The 22,912-nt window shown below is 34.9% G+C and overlaps 1 protein-coding gene across 7 annotated transcripts in view; it reads left to right on the top strand.

Annotated features, from left to right (window-relative positions):
• Positions 1 to 22,912, top strand: part of NARS2 (asparaginyl-tRNA synthetase 2, mitochondrial) — a 147,891-nt gene that overhangs the window by 58,107 nt on the left and 66,872 nt on the right. For all 7 annotated transcript variants that reach the window (XR_009564928.2, XR_004034949.3, XR_004034948.3 and 4 more), the window contains exon 6: positions 6,440 to 6,534. Coding sequence is in view for 4 of the 7 variants with exons in the window: in XM_060303770.2 (XP_060159753.1) it covers positions 6,440 to 6,534 (95 nt within the window). In the remaining 3 variants the exon portion in view is untranslated. The remainder of the gene's footprint in view (positions 1 to 6,439; positions 6,535 to 22,912) is intronic.

The raw sequence follows: 22,912 nt of genomic DNA, 5'->3' as shown, positions 1-22,912 counted from the left end.
TAGATTTGTAACTTAGTGACTTAAAACAACATCTCTTTATTAGTTCACAGCTCTATAGTTCAATAGTACAGAATGGCATGGCTAGGATCTCAGGGTCTCACAAGCCCAAAACCAGTGTGTCAGCTAAGCTTTCTATGTTTTCATCTGGAACTTGTGGTTCTCTTCCAAACACATTCTTGCTCTCAGTAGAATTCAGTTCTTTTTGGTTGTAGGACTGAAGTTCCCATTTTGCTGCTGGCTGCTGGCCAGATTGCTCTCAGCTTCTAGAGACTGCTCTAAGCACCTTTCCCTGTGTCTTCCTCCATCTTCAAGCCAGCAACAGCGTGTCACATCCTTCTCATGCTTCAAATTACTGACTTACTGTTCTGCAGCCAGCTGTAGAAAACTTTCTACTTTTAAAGGGCTCACGTGATTAGGTCAAGAACACCCAGAAAATCTCCAAATCCTGAGGCCATCTGATTTGGAACTTTAATTAAATTTTCAAAATTCCTTCACATCAGTACCTGGCTTAGTGGTTGAATAAACCAGGGGCTGAGAATCTTGGGACACATCTTAGAAATCTGCCTACCACATCCTGAATCTACCTCTACACTTGATATTATACAACTTTCTAATCTTTGTCAGTCGGATATATGCAATGAATTCTTCTTAAAATGCCTTGTTTTAATTTGTGTTTCTCTAATTCGTAGTGAATTTGAGTGTTTCTTCATACATCTTAACCTTTTGAATTTTCTTTTCTGTAAATCTGCTTTTCATATCCATTGCCCAGTTGGGGAGCAGCTTATTTTCTCTTTCTTGTTTTCTTCACAGGAGGTCCTTATATTTTCTGTCCATTAATCACTTGTCAGTTCTAGAAGCTGAAAATATTTTATCCATAATACAATATGTTCTGTTTAATTGCCTATATCTTCCTTTATTAAATAGAAATTCTTAACTTTAATGTTGCAATTTGAGAATCTTTTTTAAAGAAATCCATTCCCACTGGCACAGTCACAAAGTTGGATACTTAATTCATATATTTTTATTCTTTCTTCATTACTAATGGAAGTATTTAAGATTGTGAATCTTAAATTTGCAATCCCACGTTAGTAATTTTTGACCCTGTCATGTCTAATAATTACTTGTTTATGTATGCTTTAAAAAAAATTGAGATGAAGTTCATGCAACATAAAATTAACCATTTTAAAGGGTATATTTCAGTGGCATTTACTACATTTACAGTGTTATACAACTACCACCCCTATTAAGTTCCAAAACATTTTCATTATCCCAAGGAAAACCCCATGCCCATTAAGTATCACTTCCCATTTACCCTTCTCCCCAGACCATTGCTCTCACCGATTAGTCTCTATGGATTTACCTACTCTAGATATTTCATATAAATGGGATCATACAATATGTAGCCTTTTATGTCTTTCTTTTGCTTAGCATAGTGTTTTCAAGATTTATCCGTGTTTTAGCATATATAAGTACTTCATTCCATCTTATGGCTAAATAGTATTTCATTGTTTATATATACTACATTTTGCTTATCCACTTATCCATGTTTCCACCTTTGTTGTGAATAGTGCTGATATGAACATTAATGTACAAGTATCTATTTGAATACTTGGAGTTTTAAAATTTTTATAACCATTTTTTAAATTGAAGTATAGTTAATTTACAATCTTGTGTTAGCTTCAGATGTACAGAACAGTGATTCATTTTATATTTATGTATATTATTTTCCAAATTCTTTTCCATTATAAATTCTTACAAGACATTGAATATAGTTCCCCATGCTAAACAGTAGGTCCTTGTTTATCTGTTTATACATAGTAGTGTGTATATGTTAATTCCACACTTCAATTTATCCCTCCCTGCCCTTTCCCCTTTGGTAACCTTAAGTTCGTTTTCTATGTCGGAGTCTATTTCTGTTTTGTAGGTAACTTCATTCATATCACTTTTTTAGATTCCACATATAAGTGATGTCATATGATATTTGTCTTTCTCTTTCTGACTTACTTCACTTAATATGATAATCTCTAGGTCCATCCATGTTGCTGCCAGTGGCATTATTTCATTCTTTTCTGTGGCTGAGTAAAATTCCATTGTGTATGTATATACCACATCTTCTGTATCCATTCATCAGTCGATGGACATTTAGGTTGCTTCCATGTCCTGGCTATTGTAAATAGTGCTGTAATGAACATGTGGTACATGTCTCTTTTTGAATTATGGTTTTCTCAGGGTATATGCCCAGTAGTGTGATTACTGTGTCATATGATAGTTGTATTTTTAGTTTTTTAAGGAACCTCCATACTGTTTTCCATAGTGGTTGTATCAGTTTACATTCCCACCAACAGTGCAGGTGGGTTCCCTTTTCACCACACCCTTTCTAGCTTTTATTGATTCTAGATTTTTTGATAATGGCCATTCTGACTGGCGTGAGGTGATAACCTTGTAGTTTCGATTTGCATTTCTCTAATAATTAGTGATGTTGAACATCTTTTCATGTGCCTCTTGGCCATCTGTATGTGTTCCTTGGTGAAATGTCTATTTAGGTCTTCTGCCCATTTTTTAACTGGATTGTTTGCTTTTTGATATTGAGCTGCATGAGTTGCTAGTATATTTTGGAGATTAATCCTTGGTCAGTTGTTTTGTTTGCAAATATTTTCTTCCATTCTGAGGGTTGTCTTTTCATCTTTTTTATGGTTTCCTTTGCTGTGCAAAAGCTTTTCAGTTTCATTAGGTCCCATTTGTTTATTTTTGTTTTTATTTCCATTTCTCTAGGAGGTGGGTCAAAAGGATCTTTTTGTGATTTATGTCATAGAGTGTTCTGCCTATGTTTTCCCCTAAGAGTTTTATAGTGTCTGGCCTTACATTTAGGTCTTTAATCCATTTTGAGTTTATTTTTGTGTATGGTGTTAGGGAGTGTTCTAATTTCATTCTTTTACATGTAGCTGTCCAGTTTTCACAGCACCACTTATTGAAGAGCCTGTCTTTTCTCCATTGTATGTTCTTGCCTCCTTTGTCATAAATTAGGTGTCCATATGTGCATGGGTTTATCTCTGGCCATTCTGTCCTGTACCATTGATCTATATTTCTGTTTTTGTGCCAGTACCATACTGTCTTGATTACTGTAGCTTTGTGGTATAGTTTGAAGTCGGGGAGCCTGATTCCTCCAGTTCCATTTTTCTTTCTCAAGATTGTTTTGACTATTTGGGGTCTTTTGTGTTTCCATACAAGTTGTAAGATTTTTTGTTCTAATTCTGTGAAGAATGCCATTGGTAGTTTGATAGGGATTGCATTGAATCTGTAGATTGCTTTGGGTAGTATAGTCATTTTCACAATATTGATTCTTGCAATCCAGGAACATGGTATATGTGTCCATCTGTTTATGTCATCTTCGATTTCTTTCATCAGTGTCTTATAGTTTTCAGAGTAAAGGTCTTTTGTCTCCTTAGACAGGTTTATTCCCAGGTATTTTGTTCTTTTTGATATGATGCTGAATGGGATTTTTCCTTAATTTCTCTTTCCTGTCTTTCTTCGTTAGTGTATAGAAATGGAACAGATTTCTGTATATTAATTTTTATTCAACAACTTTACCAAATTCATTGATGAGCTCTAGTAGTTTTCTGGTAGCGTGTTAGGCTTTTCTATGTATAGCATCATGTCATTGCCGACAGTGACAGTTTTACTTCTTCTTTTCCAATTTGGATTCCTTTTGTTTCTTTTTCTTCTCTGGTTGCTGTGGCTAGGACTTCCAAAACTATGTTGAATAAAAGTGGCGAGAGTGGGCATCCTTGCCTTGTTCCTGATCTTAGAGCAAGTTCTTTCAGCTTTTCGCCGTTGAGTATGATGTTAGCTGTGGGTTTGTTGTATATGGCCTTTATTATGTTGAGGTATGTTCCCTCTGTGCTCACTTTCTGAAGAGTTTTTTTTATCAGAAATGGATACTGAATTTTATCAAAAGCTTTTTCTGTATTTATTGAGATGATTGTATAGTTTTTATTCAGTTTGTTCATGTGATGTATCACAATGATTGATTTATGATATTGAAAAATCCTTGCATCCCTGGGATGAAGGATGGTGTACAGTCCTTTTAATGCATTGTTGTTTGAATACTTGGTTGTAATTCTTTTAGACATATACCTAGAGGTAGAATTTGTATGTTGTATATATAATAATTCTTGTTAATCTTTTTAAAGATCCACCAAACTCTTTTCCCAAGTAACTGCACCAGTTTACATTTCTAGTTTCATCCCATTATGTTCAAAAAAGGTAATTTATCTGATTTGTTGAGACTTGTTATGTTCTAGCATATGGTTGATCTTGGACAGTGTCCATGTGCACTTGAAAAGAGTGTGCAGTCTGCTATTGTTAGGTGGAGTTTACCATTTTTAAGTTTCCTCTTTCTTGATTCAGCATTTGTTTGGTGACTTTAAACCTTTGATGCTTATAGTTTTTACTCATTATTTTCAGTTTTTCTGTAGAGGGATAGGCCTTTGCAGCTACCTATCCCACCATTGTAAGATTTTTTTTTTTGATGTGGTCCATTTTTAAAGTCTTTATTGAATTTGTTACAATATTGCTTCTGTTTTTATGTTTTGTTTCTTTTGCTGCCAGGTATCTTAGCTCCCTGACCAGGGATCGAACGTGCACCTCCTGCCTTGGGAGGTGAAGTCTTAACCACTGGACCACTAGGGAAGTCCCCAGCAATTACTTTTTTAAAAAATAATTTATAATGTCCCTTTAATATCCTAAAATAAAATATATAGGTAATATAACTTAATACATACAGAAGTTTTTAAAGTCACTGTAATGCATTCACTGTAATATAAAGGAGAACTGAAAGGAAGTAATTTATTAAAAAGTAGTATGAATTTCAGTATTTAAATGCTTACATATGACATTGGAAGGCATAATGAAATAGTGATATGTTTTTAACTTTAAATAAGTTGGATTTAGAGATATAAGAAGCTCAGACATCATTTTGTACAAATGCTAATAAATGAGATACTAAAATCAAGTCCTAAATATTAGACTTTTTTATATGTGCAGGAGATGAGAGAAATCACTTTTAGAGAAGTCAGGATAAAACACCAATACAAATTATAGACTAAAGAAGTGAGGAAAAGGAGAAAGTATAATATTCTTATAAATGTGCTGGGCCTGATTTGAAATATAATTATTTAGTAAATAGTAAAGAAATATCAGAGAACATGTCTTTTATTTTGAAATCCTAACATAAGTCGAATATTTTAGTATTGAGTATTTAAGTCCTTGGAAACGATATCCTTTAAGTGATAGTGGGTTTCAAAGATGATTTTTATAAAGCAATAATAGGACGTTTAGGACCAGGTAAAAGTAAGTTTTAAAAATAATAGGCAATTACAAAATAAATGAATGATTTCAGTTGGTAATTTTACACTAGATTTCATATTCATACACACGCATAACCATACATGATATGCAATATTTTTAGAACAAACGATGGAATTAAATAAGATATCTTCATTTCATGTGTTTCTATAATTCAGTAGTTGGTACTAAGTCTCTTAAAAGGAGTCGTACATCCTGTATTGAAAATTTTATATTGGCTTTGTTGCCTTTACAGCACTTGTTTTAGTGCACCATTACACAAAGACATTTTCAGATCACAATTTGAAATACAAGAGTAGGTAAATTAGCTTCCTTCCCCCAAATGGATATAATGGTCATAACTTGATCTAGAAGCTTTCTTAATTATACTATTTAAATTATGTTTGATCTCCAAATAGTTTTTTATCTTAACTGTTAATAAGTGTTGGCTGACGTATTTCCTGTCAGTTTCAAATGGAATAATCACTCTATCTATACTGTAAGTTCATAAAAATCTTTAAATCTAAATGTTCATCATATCTTTTAAAGATATGGTCCTGCTTTATCTCCTAGTTGTCGGGAAGAATAAGTGAAATTAATGTGTTTAAAAGTTTATAATGTGTTTATAAAAATCTGTATTAAAAGCGTTATTATTAATAATTTAATAATAATATGACAAGACATGTTTTAGAGTCTATTCCCTTAAAATTAAATCTCAGTCATGGGTCAGAATTTTAAAAGACTATGTAATGCCTCACATTTAAAACTTATAGTTCATAATTTCTTGCTTCAGCTTGCCCCTCAATCAAAATCAGTTTTTAAGAAGGAGTATATTTTGTGACAAAAATAGTTTGTTCTTTGGTTGTTATATATTTTGAAAAATATGGAGCAAACTTCCTTGAACTTAGCACTTTCCAAACAGGAATTTTCTCTTTTAAGTGTATACTGAAAGCTGCCCTTTTTTCCCATAAGAATGAACCTGTCCTCATATATGTTTAATAGCGTATGATTTTTTAGTTGTGGCACAAACGTGAATATGAAAAGCAGAGCAAAACATCTAATAATAGCTTTTTATGGCTTGTGTTTTCTTTTGCAGCCTTCAAGCAAAATAAAGGTACCTGAGGAGAATTTCTTCAATGTTCCTGTTTTCTTAACTGTCTCAGGACAACTTCATCTAGAAGTGATGTCAGGGTACAGAGTTTTCTCTTTTGCTTTAATGGACTACTGATGTTGGTTGGGTGAGAGTGTAATAATGTTTTCTTTCCTGATGCTCAAACCTAAAAATTGTAGTTCATGTTTGTGATTAGTCCACTTCAATTCACTAAAAGTACATTTAGATTGACAAATTTGACAATATCCAAATTTCTTTCTAAAAAAATCACATTAGTCTAGACTTTGGTTTTTGGTGAAGAATGTAACACTGGAAATATGAAGTTGTCGGGGTTTTTTTTCTTTTTACTAATCTTTGCTTAAATCTCAAAACACATAATCAAAATATAAGTGTAATTAATCATGTTTATGAAAGTAAAGGCAGTTATAATTTACACCTAGAAACTATAAGAGAGGTACCTGGAACAAGTGGAAGACAAAATATTTTTTTAATAATTGGTTTAAAGAAAGAAAATTAACCCACAAAGTCATCATGGGAGATGTGTGCCCATTTAGAAAGTATTAGAAGTCAGCTCACATTAATTTTAGCCACTCTCAGACCTCTGGAAAATCACTATAATCCTTTTTGCCCTATCTTCTTTCCTTTTGGAGATTGGACAGGAAAATCTTTAAAGTCCTGTCTAAATCTTATATTCTCTGATTCTGTGGGTAATTTCTTAATGCCGACTCAGCAAGTAATGAGTCTCCTACGAAGATGTAAATATCTTTGTTTTCTCATACAGAGCTTGAGACTTAAAAATCTCTTCAGGAAATGGCTCCAGTAAAAACAGGGAATCTTGTATTTCCCATTGTTTTTAAAATGCACAGGGTGGAAAAACAGGGGAAATAGAATAGTGTTCATGTTTATTTTTTTACAGACTTTACTGGCAAGATGGAGAGTGTCAATGGTGGAGTAAAGAGGGTCTTGAAAATAATATATACTTTACTTAGATTTACCTTTGACAAAGATATTATTTGATAATTCCAATAACCAAATAATTGACAACATTATCAGAATACAGTGCAGAAAAACTATAATCATAATAGCCCTGTGAGACTGTAGGATTTGCAGAGCTGTATGTGGGAAAGGCCATGTCAAGCATGTCATGGAAAGTTCCTTATGCCTGTCAAAGTATAATTTAAAAAAATTAAAAACATGATTCATAGAAATATAAAATATTTTATTCAATTCAGTAATTACTGAAGAAAATAGTAAGGCTAGTTCAAAGACTATTTGGGGAGCTGTGGATTCATATGCAGTTTAATAAAAGAATTTTAGAATAAGATTGCTAAGTTAGTTATGAACTGGTTAATGTCCCACAGACCGATAAACCCTAACCTTTGGAATTTTCTCTTCTACATGACAGAAATGATTTGCAACTCTACTGGACAAAAATCTATAAGTGAACATGGAACTTTACTTAATCTAGGATATTTAGTTTGATAGTAAATAGAATAATGGAGCAAAGTTCATTCCCCTAGGTAGTTAAATAACCTTTGAGTGGGTCTGTGTCCCCACATTACATTGGAAGGATGTTCTGTCTACCTTTTAGCTTAATCCAAGTTTTGGATAACCTTTCTTAACAAGCTTTCATTATTTATTTCTTTTATCTGTAAAGTTAGAGACAACATATATTCCCCTCAGGAGTGTCATAATATGGGAAAGGTATAAATTTACCAAGTTTCTTGGTTATAATATCACTAGTGGATTAAATATGTTCCCTCTTTACCAGTAAAGTGCAGTGAACCAAAGAACACAATGTACAGTGAAACTTGACAGAAGCTTATATTGGCAGAATATGAGGTTTTATATTTTTAATGTGTTATGAAGTATTTCTGTGTCAATCAAATGTTCCTAGTTTAATATGCATAGTTCTAGTACTATTAATATACAGTACATCATGTTTCAGATTAATACATGATTTAATCTCCAGTAAGAAATTGTTAGTCTTCTTTCTAAAGAAGACTAAATTTGTCTAAATTTAGTTTTTCTAAATTTTATTTAACAGACTTTTAAAATGGAGTAAATGATAGTTAAATTTAGAAGGTTAACATTTTCCAAAAGGATATCTATGTTGGTTTAGTGGGTTTATGGCTCCATTTTATTTATTTTATTTGTTTATTTTTTTTGGCTGTGTTGAGTCTTCGTTGCTGTGCACGAGCTTTCTCTAGTTGCGGTGAGCGGGGGCTACTCGTCGTTGCGGTGCACGGGCTTCTCATTGCGGTGGCTTCTTTTGTGGAGGAGCACAGGCTCTAGGCGCACAGGCTTCAGTAGTTGTGGCACGTGGGCTCAGTTGTTGTGGCTCGCGGACTCTAGAGCACAGGCTCAGTAGCTGTGGTGCACGGGTTTAGTTGCTCTGCAGCATGTGGGATCTTCCCGGACCAGGGCTCGAACCTGTGTCCCCTACATTGGCAGGCAGATTCTTAACCACTGCGCCACCAGGGAAGCCCTATGGCTCCATTTTAAAGTTTAATTTTGTTGTTTTTAAAATAAACGTTCTATTTTTGAATAATTTTTAAATGTAGAAAAGTTGGAAAAATCGTGCAGACTTCTTAGATACCTCTCACTCAGTTTCCCCTGTTGTTAACATCTTACGTTACCGTGGTACATTTGTCAAAACTAAGAACATTACAATTAACTAAATTCCAGAGTTTATTTGGATTTCACTGGTGTTCCATCAATGCCTTCTTCCTTTTTCCAGGATCCACTGTAGGGTACCACATTACATTTAGTTGTCATGTTTCCCTAGTCTCATGTAGTCTGTAACAGTTTCTCAGTCTTTCCTTGCTTTTTATGACTTGCAGAAAGTATGCCAATCTGTATTTTTCTGATGTTTTTCTGAAGTTTTAGGGAGGGTTAGAAAAAATGCCACGGAGGTGAAGTGCTATTCTTGTCATATCATGTCGGGGGGGACTTGATATCCATATGGTGCTATTAACCTTCATTACTTGGGTGAGGTAGTCTTTGCCAAGTTTCTCCACTGAAAATGTACTGTTTTTCCCTTTCTCCAATTTATTCTTTGGAAGTGAGTTATTAAGTACACCCACCTTCCCTGGAGGTAGGAGTGAAGGGTTGGGAAGTGGGAGATGGAATTATGCTTCATCTCCTGAAGGGGGGAGTATTTGGAATTCTTCTGTATGGATGATTTATGTCTCTTTGCTCTTGTTTATTTATGTCATCGTTTATATCAGGATGGACGGATGTATATTTTATGGTTTGGGTTATATTTCAATGCTGTGCTATTTACTTTGTTGTTCAAATTGTTTTAGTTGTTGGGAATTCTTTCAGATTAATTCTTGTATCCCTTTCACATGCCCCTATCCTTTTGTCTTTTGAGTACTTCCTTATTTTCTGGCACTATAAGATACCCCAGATTTGTTTGTTAGTTTGTTTCATCTTTTTGTGATTGATGAACCTACACTGACGCAGTACATCGTTTACTTAGGGTTCACTCTTGGTAGTGTATGTTCTATAGGTTTGGTCAAATGATGTCATACAGAATAGTTTCACTGCTCTACAAATCCTCTGTGTTCCTCCTATGCATCCCTCCCTCCCTCCTAACCCCTGGCAATCTTTTTACTGTCTCCAAAGCTTTGCATTTTCCAGAATGTCATATAGTTGGAATCATACAATATGCAGCCTTTTCAGACTGGCTTCTTTCACTTAGTAATAGGCATTTAAGTTTCCTTCATATCTTTTCATGGCTTGATAGCTTGTCTTTTTTTTTTTTTTTAACATCTTTGTTGGAGTATAATTGCTTTACAGTGTTGTGTTAGTTTCTGCTATATAACAAAGTGAATCAGCTCTATGCATACGTATATCCCCATATTCCCTCCCTCTTGTGTCTCCCTCCCACCCTCCCTATCCAGTCCCTCTAGGTGCTCACAAAGCACCGAGCTGATCTCCCTGTGCTATGCAGCAGCTTCCCACTAGCTATCTATTTTATATTTGGTAGTGTATATATGTCCATGCCATTCTCTCACTTTGTCCCAACTTACCCTTCCCCCTCCCCATGTCCTCAAGTCGATTCTCTACGTCTATGTCTTTATTCCTGTCCTGCCCCTAGGTTTATGAGAACCTTTTTGGTTTTTTTTAGATTCCATATATATGTGTTAGCATAGTGTATTTGTTTTTCTCTTTCTGACTTCACTCTGTATGACAGACTCTAGGTCCATCCACCTCACTACAAATAACTCAATTTCATTTCTCCTTATGGCAGAGTAATATTCCATTGTATATATATGCCACATCTTCTTTATCCATTCATCTGTCGATGGACACTTAGGTTGCTTCCATGTCCTGGCTATTGTAAATAGTGCTGCAGTGAACATTGTGGTACATGACTCTTTGAATTATGATTTTCTCAGGGTATATGCCCAGTAGTGGGATTGCTGGGTCATATGATAGTTCTAATTTTAGTTTTTTAAGGAACCTCCATACTGTTCTCCATAGTGCCTGTATCAATTTACATTCCTACCAACAGTGCAAGAGGGTTCCCCTTTTTCCACACCCTCTCCAGCATTCATTGTTTGTAGTTTTTTTTTGTTTGTTTGTTTGTTTTTCCCCGGTACGCGGGCCTCTCACTGTTGTGGCCTCTCCCGTTGCAGAGCACAGGCTCCGGATGTGCAGGCTCAGCGGCCATGGCCCATGGGCCTAGCCGCTCTGCAGCATGTGGGATCTTCCCGGACCGGGGCACGAACCCGTGTCCCCTGCATCGGCAGACGGACTCTCAACCACTGCGCCAACAGGGAAGCCCTGTTTGTAGATTTTTTGATGGTGGCCATTCTGACTGGTGTGAGGTGATACCTCATTGTAGTTTTGATTTGCATTTCTCTAATGATTAGTGATGTTGAGCATTCTTCCATGTGTTTGTTGGCAATCCGTATATCTTCTTTGGAGAAATGTCTATTTAGGTCTTCTGCTTGTTTTTGGATTGGGTTGTTTGCTTTTTGATATTGAGCTGCATGAGCTGCTTGTATATTTTGGAGATTAATCCTTTGTTGTTTCGTTTGCAAATATTTTCTTCCATTCTGAGGGTTGTCTTTTCATCTTTTTTATGGTTTCCTTTGCTGTGCAAAAGCTTTTCAGTTTCATTAGGTCCTATTTGTTTATTTTTGTTTTTATTTCCATTTCTCTAGGAGGTGGGTCAAAAGGATCTTGCTGTGATTTATGTCATAGAGTGTTCTGTCTATGTTTTCCTCTAAGAGTTTTATAGTGTCTGGCCTTACATTTAGGTCTTTAATCCATTTTGAGTTTATTTTTGTGTATGGTGTTAGGGAGTGATCTAATTTCACTCTTTTGCATGTAGCTGTCCAGTTTTCCCAGCACCACTTATTGAAGAGGCTGTCTTATACTCTTGCCTCCTTTATCAAAGATAAGGTGATCATATGTGTATGGGTTTATCTCTGGGCTTCCTATCCTGTTCCATTGATCTATATTTCTGTTTTTGTGCCACTACCATGCTGTCCTGATTACTGTGATAGCTCATGTCTTTTTATCACTGAATAGTATTTCATTATCTGGAAGTACCTTGGTTTATTCATCTATTCACCTACGGAAGGACATCTTGGTTGCTTCCATGTTTTGGCAGTTATCCCAAGCTTATTTTTTGTTTTCCTTACCCTAGCCTTAGAATCAGCCATTTCTCCAAGGAGCCCTAGTTCCTTTTATTGGAAAATGGTATTTAGAAACCAGGACTTAGTCACTGGGTATCTTGCTGCTACTGGGGAATTATTGCTTCTAAGCCCTCTCATCAGATAGAGCTATAAATATGTTTTTTAAATAAGAGAAAGCTAAGTGTTTTCATTACATTTTGCCTATAAATAGTGGAGTGTAAGTTAGGTGTTCATTCTGAAAGAATTAGACATGTCCTAAATTGAAAAACTTACACTTAAGAAATGTTATATAATAAAATTTTCCATTTTTTGGTCAGTTAAAGCCAGAATTGGAGGAAGGCTCAGTCTAATGTATTTAAAAGAATTTTTGATTATTATAGTCTTTCTTTCTTTGTTGGTTTTGTTTTTTTCTTTTTATGTTTTGTTACAGGTGGTTTCTCTTATTTCCTTCTTATGAATGTTTTTACTAAGCTATGAAGTCGTGCATATTTCAGGATAAAACTGATGCTTTCCTTTTGAACATTGCTATTAGAAGTATAAATTAGTACAGGCTCTCTAGAGAAATAGCTTTGCACCCAGAATTTTTCTTAAGGAAATGATCTGACAACTCTATAAAGATGTGTTAAAAAAATGTTGAAAGTAACTTCATCTATACTAATGAAAAACTACTAACAATCTAAACATTTATTTAGGAAGGTTGATTAACCGTCAATATACCAAGAAAATGTTCATCACCATTTACCATCTGGAAGTAATGGACCTTATTTTTAGTAAATATTTTTAAGTCATCTTATGAATAATTTGCAGAAGTAAAAATAAAGGAAAAATGACAGCAGAAACTAACACAACATTGTAAAGCAACTATACTCCAATAAGAATTAATTTCAATATTTTAATTAATAAAGGAATAATGAACATCAACTTTATTAGAATTTTAGTAAGTATTTAAATATAACAAACCCAAATTTTTAAGAACTGTATTATTTTTTTTTTTGAATTTTCTTTTTTTTTATAGCAGGTTCTTATTAGTTATCCATTTTATGCATATTGGTGTATATGTGTCAATCCCAATCTCCCAATTCATTACACACTCACACCCAAGAACTGTATTATTAAGAGATAATTTACTTACCATAAAATTCACCAATTTAAAGTGTACCATTCAGTGAGTTTTAGTATATTTTCAGTTTTTCGAACATTACCATAAGCTAATTCAAGAATATTTTTATCACCCAAAAAGAAACTTTTTCCCATTAGCAGTCATTGACCATCCTCCTTCCCACCCTAGGCACTACTGATCAATCTACTTTATGTCTCTATGGATTTTCCCATTCTGGATAATTCATGTAAAGAGAATCACACAATATGTAGCGTTTTGTGGCTGGTGTATTTCACTTTGCATAATATTTTCAATGTCTGTCAATGTTGTAGCATATGTCAGTATTTCATTCCTTTTTATTGCCAAATAACAGTCCATAATGTGAGTATACCACATTTGTTTATCCATTCAGGTAGTGGAGATTTGGGTTGTTTTTACTTTTTGGCTATTATGAGTAATGTTCCTACGACTGTTTGAGTACAAGTATTTGTGTGAACGTGTTTTCATTTCTCTTGGGTGGGTACTTGGAGTGGAATTGATAGGTTACATGATAAGTTTAATTGTGTGAGGAACTGCTAGGCTGTTTTCCACAGTGGCTGCAGGAAATTTACAATCCCACCAGCAGTGTATAAAGGTTCCAATTTCTCCACATCCTTGCTAACACTTATATGTCTTTTTTATTGTGCCATTTTACTGAGTGTGAAGTGGCATCTTATTATGGTTTTCATTTGCATTTCCCCAGTGACTAATGTTGAGCATCTTTTCATGTGCCCGTTGGCCATTCAGATATCTTCTGTGGAGATATGTGTCTTTAATTTCTTGGTTCATGTTTTTAGTTGGGTTATTTGTCTTTTTATTATTTAGTTATAAGAGTTCTTTATATATTCTGGATACAAGTCCCTTATCAGATATATGATTCACAGATACTCTTTTATCATTCTGTGTGTTTTTTCATTTTCTTGATGATGGTGGCAAACCCAAATTTTTATTTTTACTTTTCTGGGTTTTGAAAGTTCCCCAAAGAGATGCAGCCCTTTGAATGTAGCCAGTTGTTTATCAACTTCCATGCATGAACCTGGAATATGTCTATACTTTAAATACAGTTTCAAATTTCAAATACATCTTTAATAGGCTTTAGCTTATTATTACTTCTGGTTCTTGGCAGTTACATTATCAAAAAGAACTTTGACAGCTCTTAATTTTGTCGAAGAGGTGATGGCCATTTTTTTGCTCCACAATTGCAAAACATTTTTGTTTTCAGATTTCCTAAATACTAATTAGAATGATCAAATCAATGAATTTTTTCATTTCTACATGTTATTCTTTTCTTTTCAAACACCTTTGTGTATGCACTAACTTTCACTGTTTGTCCACTTATTTACCATATCAAGTAAATTTTGATGTGCAAATACCATAAATAGTGAAAGAATATTGTCACACAAGAAAAAGAAATAAAAGGAATCCAAATTAGAAAGGAAGGTGTAAAACTGTCATTGTTTGCAGATGACATGGTACTATATGTAAGAAATCCTAAACATGCCACCAAAAAATATTAGAATTTATCAATGAATTCAGCAGTTGTAGGACACAAAATTAATATACAGAAATTTGTTGCATTTCTATACACTAACAGCAGACTGTCAGAGAAATTAAAAAAAAAATCCCATCTAAAAGAATAAAATACCTACGAATAAATCAAACTAAGGAGGTGAAAGACCTGTATTCAGAAAACTAAGACACTGATGAAAGAAATTGAAGATGACACAAACCGATGGAAAGATATGGGTTGAAAGAATTACTCTTGTTAAAATGACTATACTACCCAAGGCAATCTGCAGATTCAGTGCAATTCCTATCAAAATACCAATGACATTTTTCACAAATAATGTAACAAATAATTCTAAAATTTACAAAGAAACAAAAGACCCCAAATAGCCAAAACAATCTTGAGAGAGAAGAGCAAAGCTGGAGGCATCACGCTCCCCGATTTCAAACTATACTACAAAGCTATAGTAATCAAAACAGTATAGTACTGGTACAAAAACAGACACGTAGATCAGTGAAACAGAATAGAGAGCCCAGAAGTGAACCCACCCTTACATGGTCAATTAATCTATGGCAAAGGAGACAAAAGTATACAGTGGGAAAAAGCTAGCCTCTTCAGTAAATAGTGTTGGAATAACTGGACTAATTTCTCATACCATATACAAAAACAAACTCAAAGTAGGTTAAAAATTTAAATGTAAGACCTGAAACCATAAAACTTCTACAAGAAAACATAGGCATTTGACATTGGTCTTAGCAATATTTTTTGGCTGTGTCTCCTCAGGCAAGGGCAAAAATAAACAGATGGAAGTACATCAAACTAAAAACTTTTGCACAGTGAAGGAAACCATCAACAAAATAAAAAGGTCACCTACTGAATGGGAGAAGATATTTGCAAACAATATGTCTGATAAGGGGTTAATATGCAAAATATACCAAGAACTCATACAACTCAACAACCAAAAATCAAGCAACCCAATTAAAAAAATGGGCAGAGGACCTGAATAGAAGTTTTTCAGAGACGACACACAGATGGCTAACAGGCACATGAAAAGATGCTCAACATCACTCTCATCAGGGAAATGTAATCAAAACTGCAATGAAATATCACACCCGTTAGAATGGCTATTATCAAAAAGATAACAATTAACAAGTGTTGGTGAGGATGTGGAGAAAAAGGAACACTCATGCACTGTTGGTGGGAATGTAAATTGGTGCAGCCACTATTGAAAATAATACAGAGATTCCTCAAAATATTAAAAATAGGACTACCATACGATCCAGCAATTTCACTTCTGGATATTTTTCCAAAGAAAACAAAAACATTAATTTGAAAAGGTGTATACACCCCTGTGTTCATTGCAGCATTATTTACAATAGCCAAGATATGAGAGCAACCTAAGTGTCCATTGACAGATGAATGGATCAAGATGATGTGGTATAATATATAGTGGAATTATTAGCCATAAAAAAAAGAATGAAGTCTTGCCATTTGCGACAACATGGAGGGACCTACCGGGTATTATGCTAAGTGAAATAAGTCAGAGAAAGACAAATACCATATAATTTCACTTAAATATGGGTTCTAAAAAACAAAACAGTTGAACAAACATAACATAAACAGAGTCATAGATACAGAGAGCAAATAGGTGGTTGCCAGAGATGAGGGGGTAGGGAAATGAGTGAAATAGGTAAGGGACATTAAGAGATACAAGCTTCCGGGCTTCCCTGGTGGTGCAGTGGTTAAGAATCCGCCTGCCAGTGCAGGGGACACGGGTTCGAGCCCTGGTCCAGGAAGATCCCACATGCCGCAGAGCAACTAAGCCCATGCGCCACAACTACTGAGCCTGCACTCTAGAGCCCGTGAGCCACAGCTACTGAAGCCTGCACGCCTAGAGCCCATGCTCTGCAACAAGAGAAACCACAGCAATGAGAAGCCCATGCACTGCAGCAAAGAGTAGACCCCGTTTGCTGCAGCTAGAGAAAGCCTGCGCACAGCAATGAAGATCCAACACAGCCAAAAATAAATAAATAAAATAAATTTAAAAAGAGAGATACAAGCTTCTAGTTAACAAAATAAATGAGTCACAGGGATAAAATGTACAGAGTGGGGAATATTGTCAATAATAATGTAATATTGTATGGTGACAAATGGTAACTAGACTTAGTGTGGTGATCGTTTTGTAATGTATAGAAATACCAAATCACTATGTTGTGCACCAGTAGCTGACGTAGTGCTGTAGGTCAATTATACTTCAAAGACAAAAGAAACAAACTCATAGAGAAAGAGATCAGATTTGTGATTACCAGAGGCAAGGGGTGAGGAGAAAGGGAATTGACTGAAGGGGGTCAGAAGGTACAAACTTCCAGTTATAAGTAAGTACTAGGGATATAATGTACATGATTAATATAATTGCCACTGTTGTGTGTCGTATATGAAAGTTGTCAAGAGAGTAAATCCTAAGAGTGCCTATCACAAGGAAAAATATGTTTTTTCTTTTATTTTGTATCTATGTAAGATGATGGATGTTCACTAAACTTACTGTGGTAGTCATTTCATGAAGTATTTAAGTCAAGTCATTATAAGGTGCTTATACAGTGCTGTGTGTCAATTATATGTCAATAAAACTAGAAGGAAAAATTTTAATATTTAAAAATTAAAAAAGAAAGAATATTGTTACATATCCTTTTAGCAGAATAGTATGGTCCAAGTTCTTATTGCAAATTATTGTATGATGAAATCCTTACTGTGGGATGACTAATTGGATGAAAATACCATATTTCCTTTTTGCCCATAGAAAGGTATTATTCACTTACCAGTTCTTGCGTTTGAGAAAATTGATTTAGGATATTGTTATCTGAGGGCTCACAGTCTGAGAATTCACTTATACAACCAATTTTACCGACATCATTAGAGACTAGATTTTACCATCTGTCTCTCCCCATTCATTTCCTGGTTTATTCAATGTTTATGAAGTATCTTTATTATTTTCCTTCTGTTTGTCATTTTGAGGAAAAAATAATAGATCTCAATTCTCAACTGTGTTCTCTGAAAACTACAGAAAAGACCACAACAGTAGTGTCTCTGGGCTTTTCTAATACCTTCTTGAAAAATGACATGATAGTTTGTATACTGCAATAAGAAAACTGAAGATGATGCAATGGAGATGGTTCATCTCACTGTGCATCTCTCTCTTATCTACTATGTATCTTAAGCATCCATCATTCTGTTCTCAAAACATTTTACTCTTTTTTAACTTAAAATTAGGAATAATTGAGTAATGATGAAATAATTTCTAGAATGATGAGATAGCAAAATGTTTCAATATACAAGAAAGATAAGATCACTAAAACCTCATATTTTCTTAGATTCATGAAAGAATTCAATGGGTTTTATTCTATTAGAAAAAAATAGTAGAAATTTATCTGTCTCTTGGATGACTGTAATGTCTTGAATTGTGTTTCCCCAAAAGACAAGTACTGTGAATGCAACCTTATTTGGAAATAAGGTCTTTGCAAATGTGATCAAATTAAAATACTGGATTAAGGTGGGCACTAAATCCAATGACTAGTATGTTTATGAGAGAAAGGAGAAGGAGATTTGGATACAAAGACACAGAGAAGATACACACAGTGGGAGAAAGGCCATGTGAAAGCAGAGGCAGAGATTGAAGTGATGCTGAGGAATGCTAAAGATTGCTCGGAGCCACCAGAAATTAGGAAGAGGCAAGGAAGGATTCTTCTCTAAAACCTTCAGAGGGAGCAGGGCTCTGCCAACACCTCAATTTCAGACTGCTAGCTTCCACAGTCTAGAGAGAATAAATTTCTGTTGCTTTAAGCCATGTAGTTTGTGGTAAGTTGTTATGGCCGCCTTAGGAAAATAATACAACCTCTAACAAAGTATAAAAGTCATGAAATACTACTTTTTAGAAACAGCTAAAATTGCTCAACAGAGAAACTAAGAAATTAAAACTGGGTATAATGGACCTTAGCAGTAAACTGAGGGTTAAATTAATTATGATTTGTCTAAACGGTGGATTACTGTACAGCCATTAAAATTTATGATAAAGCTCTACAACGTGTTGTTAAAAGAAAAAAGTGGTCATGAAACGGAGTAGAATGTGATTCCAGTTTTTTACAATATGTGTGTATGTATAGGTGGGGAAAAAGTCTGGAAAATATGCACTAATATTCAACTTGTAAGCAGTGGCTATCTCTGCTCATTTTTATTGTCTTCGTTAAACTTGTCTTTTTTTCAGATTTGAAAAACTAATGTTTATTACTTTTATAGTGAGAAAAAATTAGATATTTCTATTTGGGGAGAAAAAAATCAGTTTGGTCGAGTTAATTTCATTCCAGTCTGATTAATTGGCTGCTTTGTGACTGGTATGAGCAATCCTAAACTCATTCCCTTGGGTTATCTCATCAGTTCAGATGCTGAGCTCAGAGCCATGAAACATTCACACTCAGGATGAGCTTATAGTGTTAAGTGGCTGCCGTAATATGTCAACATGTGAACCTGATTTAAACTGAGGTACCCCTTATAACTGGGTGTGAAATTGTCTTCCATCCCATATGACTTTCTCATTCTTCATACGTTTGATTCTTAGATGCTTATCTGAAATTTATTAATTTATACTCATTTGATTTTCAGGATCTTATGGCTATTTTATTCATGCTGTGCATTTTCGTGTACCTCTGTGTTTCTAATACTTGTCCTCCTCTAATGCTGTTTTTTCCGTACCTGTTCATTACTCAAGGCTCAACTGAAAAATTACTTCCTCCTTGACTCCTTCCCTGTTTTCCTCTCAACAGATTATTTTTCTCTTTTTCTGTTTTTTTATAGTACTCACCTACTTCATGTCCTAAAGACAAAAAAAAAGCTGCTTTTGTTTTTAATGTTTAGCCAGTTTGTAGCTCTTTTCATATGTCTATCTCATAGATAAATATTCCAAATATTTTTATCTACGAAAAGTAGTAATTATTTAGTGAGTATTGTTAATTGAATTTGTAAAGCACAAATTCTCATTCTTCAAAAATTTTCTGTTACTGTTTCTACTGTAAAGTTTAGTCTACGACAGCAGTTAACATCACTACTTTTACTCTGTTCACGAAAATGATATAACCATGAAACTTTGAGACCTTCAATTACCTTATTGTTTCCTGAACGTGTGTGAATGATGATGATTGTTTATGCTGTTCTCTTGATTGTGGGACCTTAAAACACATAGATTTCTTCTTCTAGTGTATTATTTATGTTAAAAATTAACCCTGTTTAGATAGAAATATGAATTAACAGACTATTGATACGAATGACTCAGGAACTTCATTCATTATTCATTTGTTTGTATTATATAGCCAGGGGATGAGCATTTCAGGCAAATTGAGCAGAAGATGCAGAGACTTTTTAGTAGGAATATTTAGCTTGCTTGGGTGCAAACAGAGAATGTGAATATGTGGATTAACCGGGGTTCGGTATTACCAGATGAGTATGATGGAAGTAGATAAATACAGAAGGTTATAATGATAGATCAAGGAGTCTATGCTTCGGTAAGGAGAGAAGTGAGGAAATAAGGGTAGAGAGTGATGATGGCAAAAGTGGTAGGCTTAAAGAATTGGAGATCTTACTGAAGAACTCTTGGTGTGGAAGTATCAATACTAGAGAAAAAAACCTGGACAAATACAAGGTGATAGTCAAAGAATGGTATTGTGAGATTCATCTCTCTAACATGGAATCTCTGCTCAGCTCCCCACCTATAAACTAAAGTGCCAGTTGCTTTCTCCAGTTGGCTGTTGGATACTCATCTCAGCATGTTAAAAACTGAATTCAACATCTTGTTCTCCAAATCTTTTTTTTCCTTCTGAAGTCCCTATCAGAGGAAATGGCACTACCATTCTTCCATCCTTGTCAGAGCAGCTGTATGGATAGCACTTTCAAATGCTTCTTTTCACACACCCTTTACATCCTTTCAGTCATTTGCTTCCACTTCCCTTTGCTTCAGCTATCCTAAACTGTTTATGATATTCTAATCACATCATCCTGTTTCACTTATTTGTGTTCCCTTGCATATGTTGTTTATTTCTACCTAGAATATCCTTTCCCCATGCCTTTGTCTAGCTAACCCCTGCATATCAGTCTAAACTCAGCTTAAGCATGATCTCACCCAGAATCCCTACCCGCCTCTGCACCCACCACCCCCATATCTTTCTTGTTTAAATGCCCTTCTTTTGTATGCCCATGTTGCTTTATTCTTACCTGTTTTGTAACACTGGAATCATTAATTTTTTCCTCTGTAGCGTAGACTCTGAGCTTTTGAATTTAGGGACTGTGTTTAATTTTGTAACTCTATTACTTAATACAGAATAAAGACTTAAATACCTGTTGGAAGAGGGTTTCTATCAATTTTATTTATTTAAGAATGTTGAGATTATCTGTTTGTATACTTATCTTCCCATTAGCCCATTAGTAAATTCCTCAAACTGTATCTTGTTTCTCTTTGTCTTCTTAGTTTCTATTAGTACCACTTATGTGATCCAGGGCTCAAAAATCAGTCTTAATTCAATTGAACATTTGTTGAGAGCCAAGTGTGTGCCAAACACAGCGTTAGGTGCTGAGATACAGAGATCAACAAGAAAGATATGATTCCAACCTTCCTGACCCTATACGGTCTAATGAGCAAGACAGACATTAAATAAGAAATTAGAAATGTAGTAGCTGTTGTAAAAAAGATTGTCCTGAGGGCAAGGAGAGCATATGGCAAGGGAATTTCACCTTGTCTAGGTTGAATTTAATTTATAGGTAACCTTATCGGTGGAATGATTACATGAGAGTGCATTTTAAAATGTCATTTATATTTAATGACCACTGGCTATTATATTTGGTTTGTATTCTATTGCTTTTCTGTTCTTGGAACAACAGACCTCCAGTTAATACAACTTTTCCTCACCATTATTACGGAGCATTTTATGGTATAGAAAGAATCTTTTAGTTATCTCAGTACATGTTAATCTGTATTTGGCAGTGGGACATCTTTTGGTACTTTTATGTCATGTTTGATAGTCATTCTTGAATGAATTTTATTTATCCAAATCATCAAAAGCTAGAAGATTATCTGGCTTCTCTGTCCTGTTCCTTTGTCCACTTCCAAATACTTAGAATCTTTTGTTATACTTTATATGAAAAGGTTATGACTTTATATCCTGTCTGACTTTAGAACAACAGCCAGGATAAGTGGGATATGAATGTTACGGCTTAACGAAATGGTTGAAGTAACTGGATATATTTAGCATAGGGAAGACAAAGGTGAGACATGATTTAATAGTTCAGATCTATTTGGTGGGCTTCTGTGAGAGCCTTGTGTGCAGTTGAGTACAGTTGACCCTTGAACAACATAGGTTTGAATTGCACAGGTCCACTTACCGAAGAATTTTTTCCAATAGTAAATAAATACTACAGTACTACACAGTCTTCGTTGGTTGAATTCACAGATGAAGAACCGCAGACAAGGAGGAACTGCTGATAACAGAGGGTCAACTATAAGTGATACTCAGATTTTCAACTGCACAAAGGGTGGCATCCCTAACCCCGAGTTGTTCAAGGGTCAGCTATAAACGATTTTTTTAAAGAACAACTTAACTGAAATATAATTCACATACCATAAAATTTACCCTTTAAAAATGTACAATTCAAAAACAAAAATAATAAAAAATTAAAATTTAATGTGCAATTCAGTAGTTTTTTTATTCACAGAGTTTTACAGCCATGATCACTAATTTTATATTTTCATCACTTCAAAAGAAATTCCCATTCCCCTCTCCTCTCAGCACCTGGCAAACACTACTGAATCAGAAACAGTGGGAGTGGGCCCCAGCAATCTCCTGTAACAAACCTACCAGATGATGCTGATGCTGCTGAGGACTACTGCTCTCAAGAAAGACTCTCTGTTCCCTGGTTGGTGGGGACTTCTGGTGTCCGGCCATTCTGGTGGGAGAGGGGAGGGGGTTGACATCCATGCGTGAACTCTCAGTGAATCTCCATTTCCCCCATCCCCTGCCTCACCATGGGTCTGTGTGTAAGTCATCTTCTTTCTGCTGCAGTATACTCACTCTGTGTTCCAGATAATGGCATCCATGCTTTAATGCATTGGTCATCACTCAGCC

Source organism: Globicephala melas, chromosome 8, assembly GCF_963455315.2.
Source record: "Globicephala melas chromosome 8, mGloMel1.2, whole genome shotgun sequence".
Lineage (NCBI taxonomy): Eukaryota > Metazoa > Chordata > Mammalia > Artiodactyla > Delphinidae > Globicephala > Globicephala melas.
The sequence above is the reverse complement of the archived record's forward strand: the minus strand, read 5'-3'. Positions and strand labels throughout refer to the sequence as shown.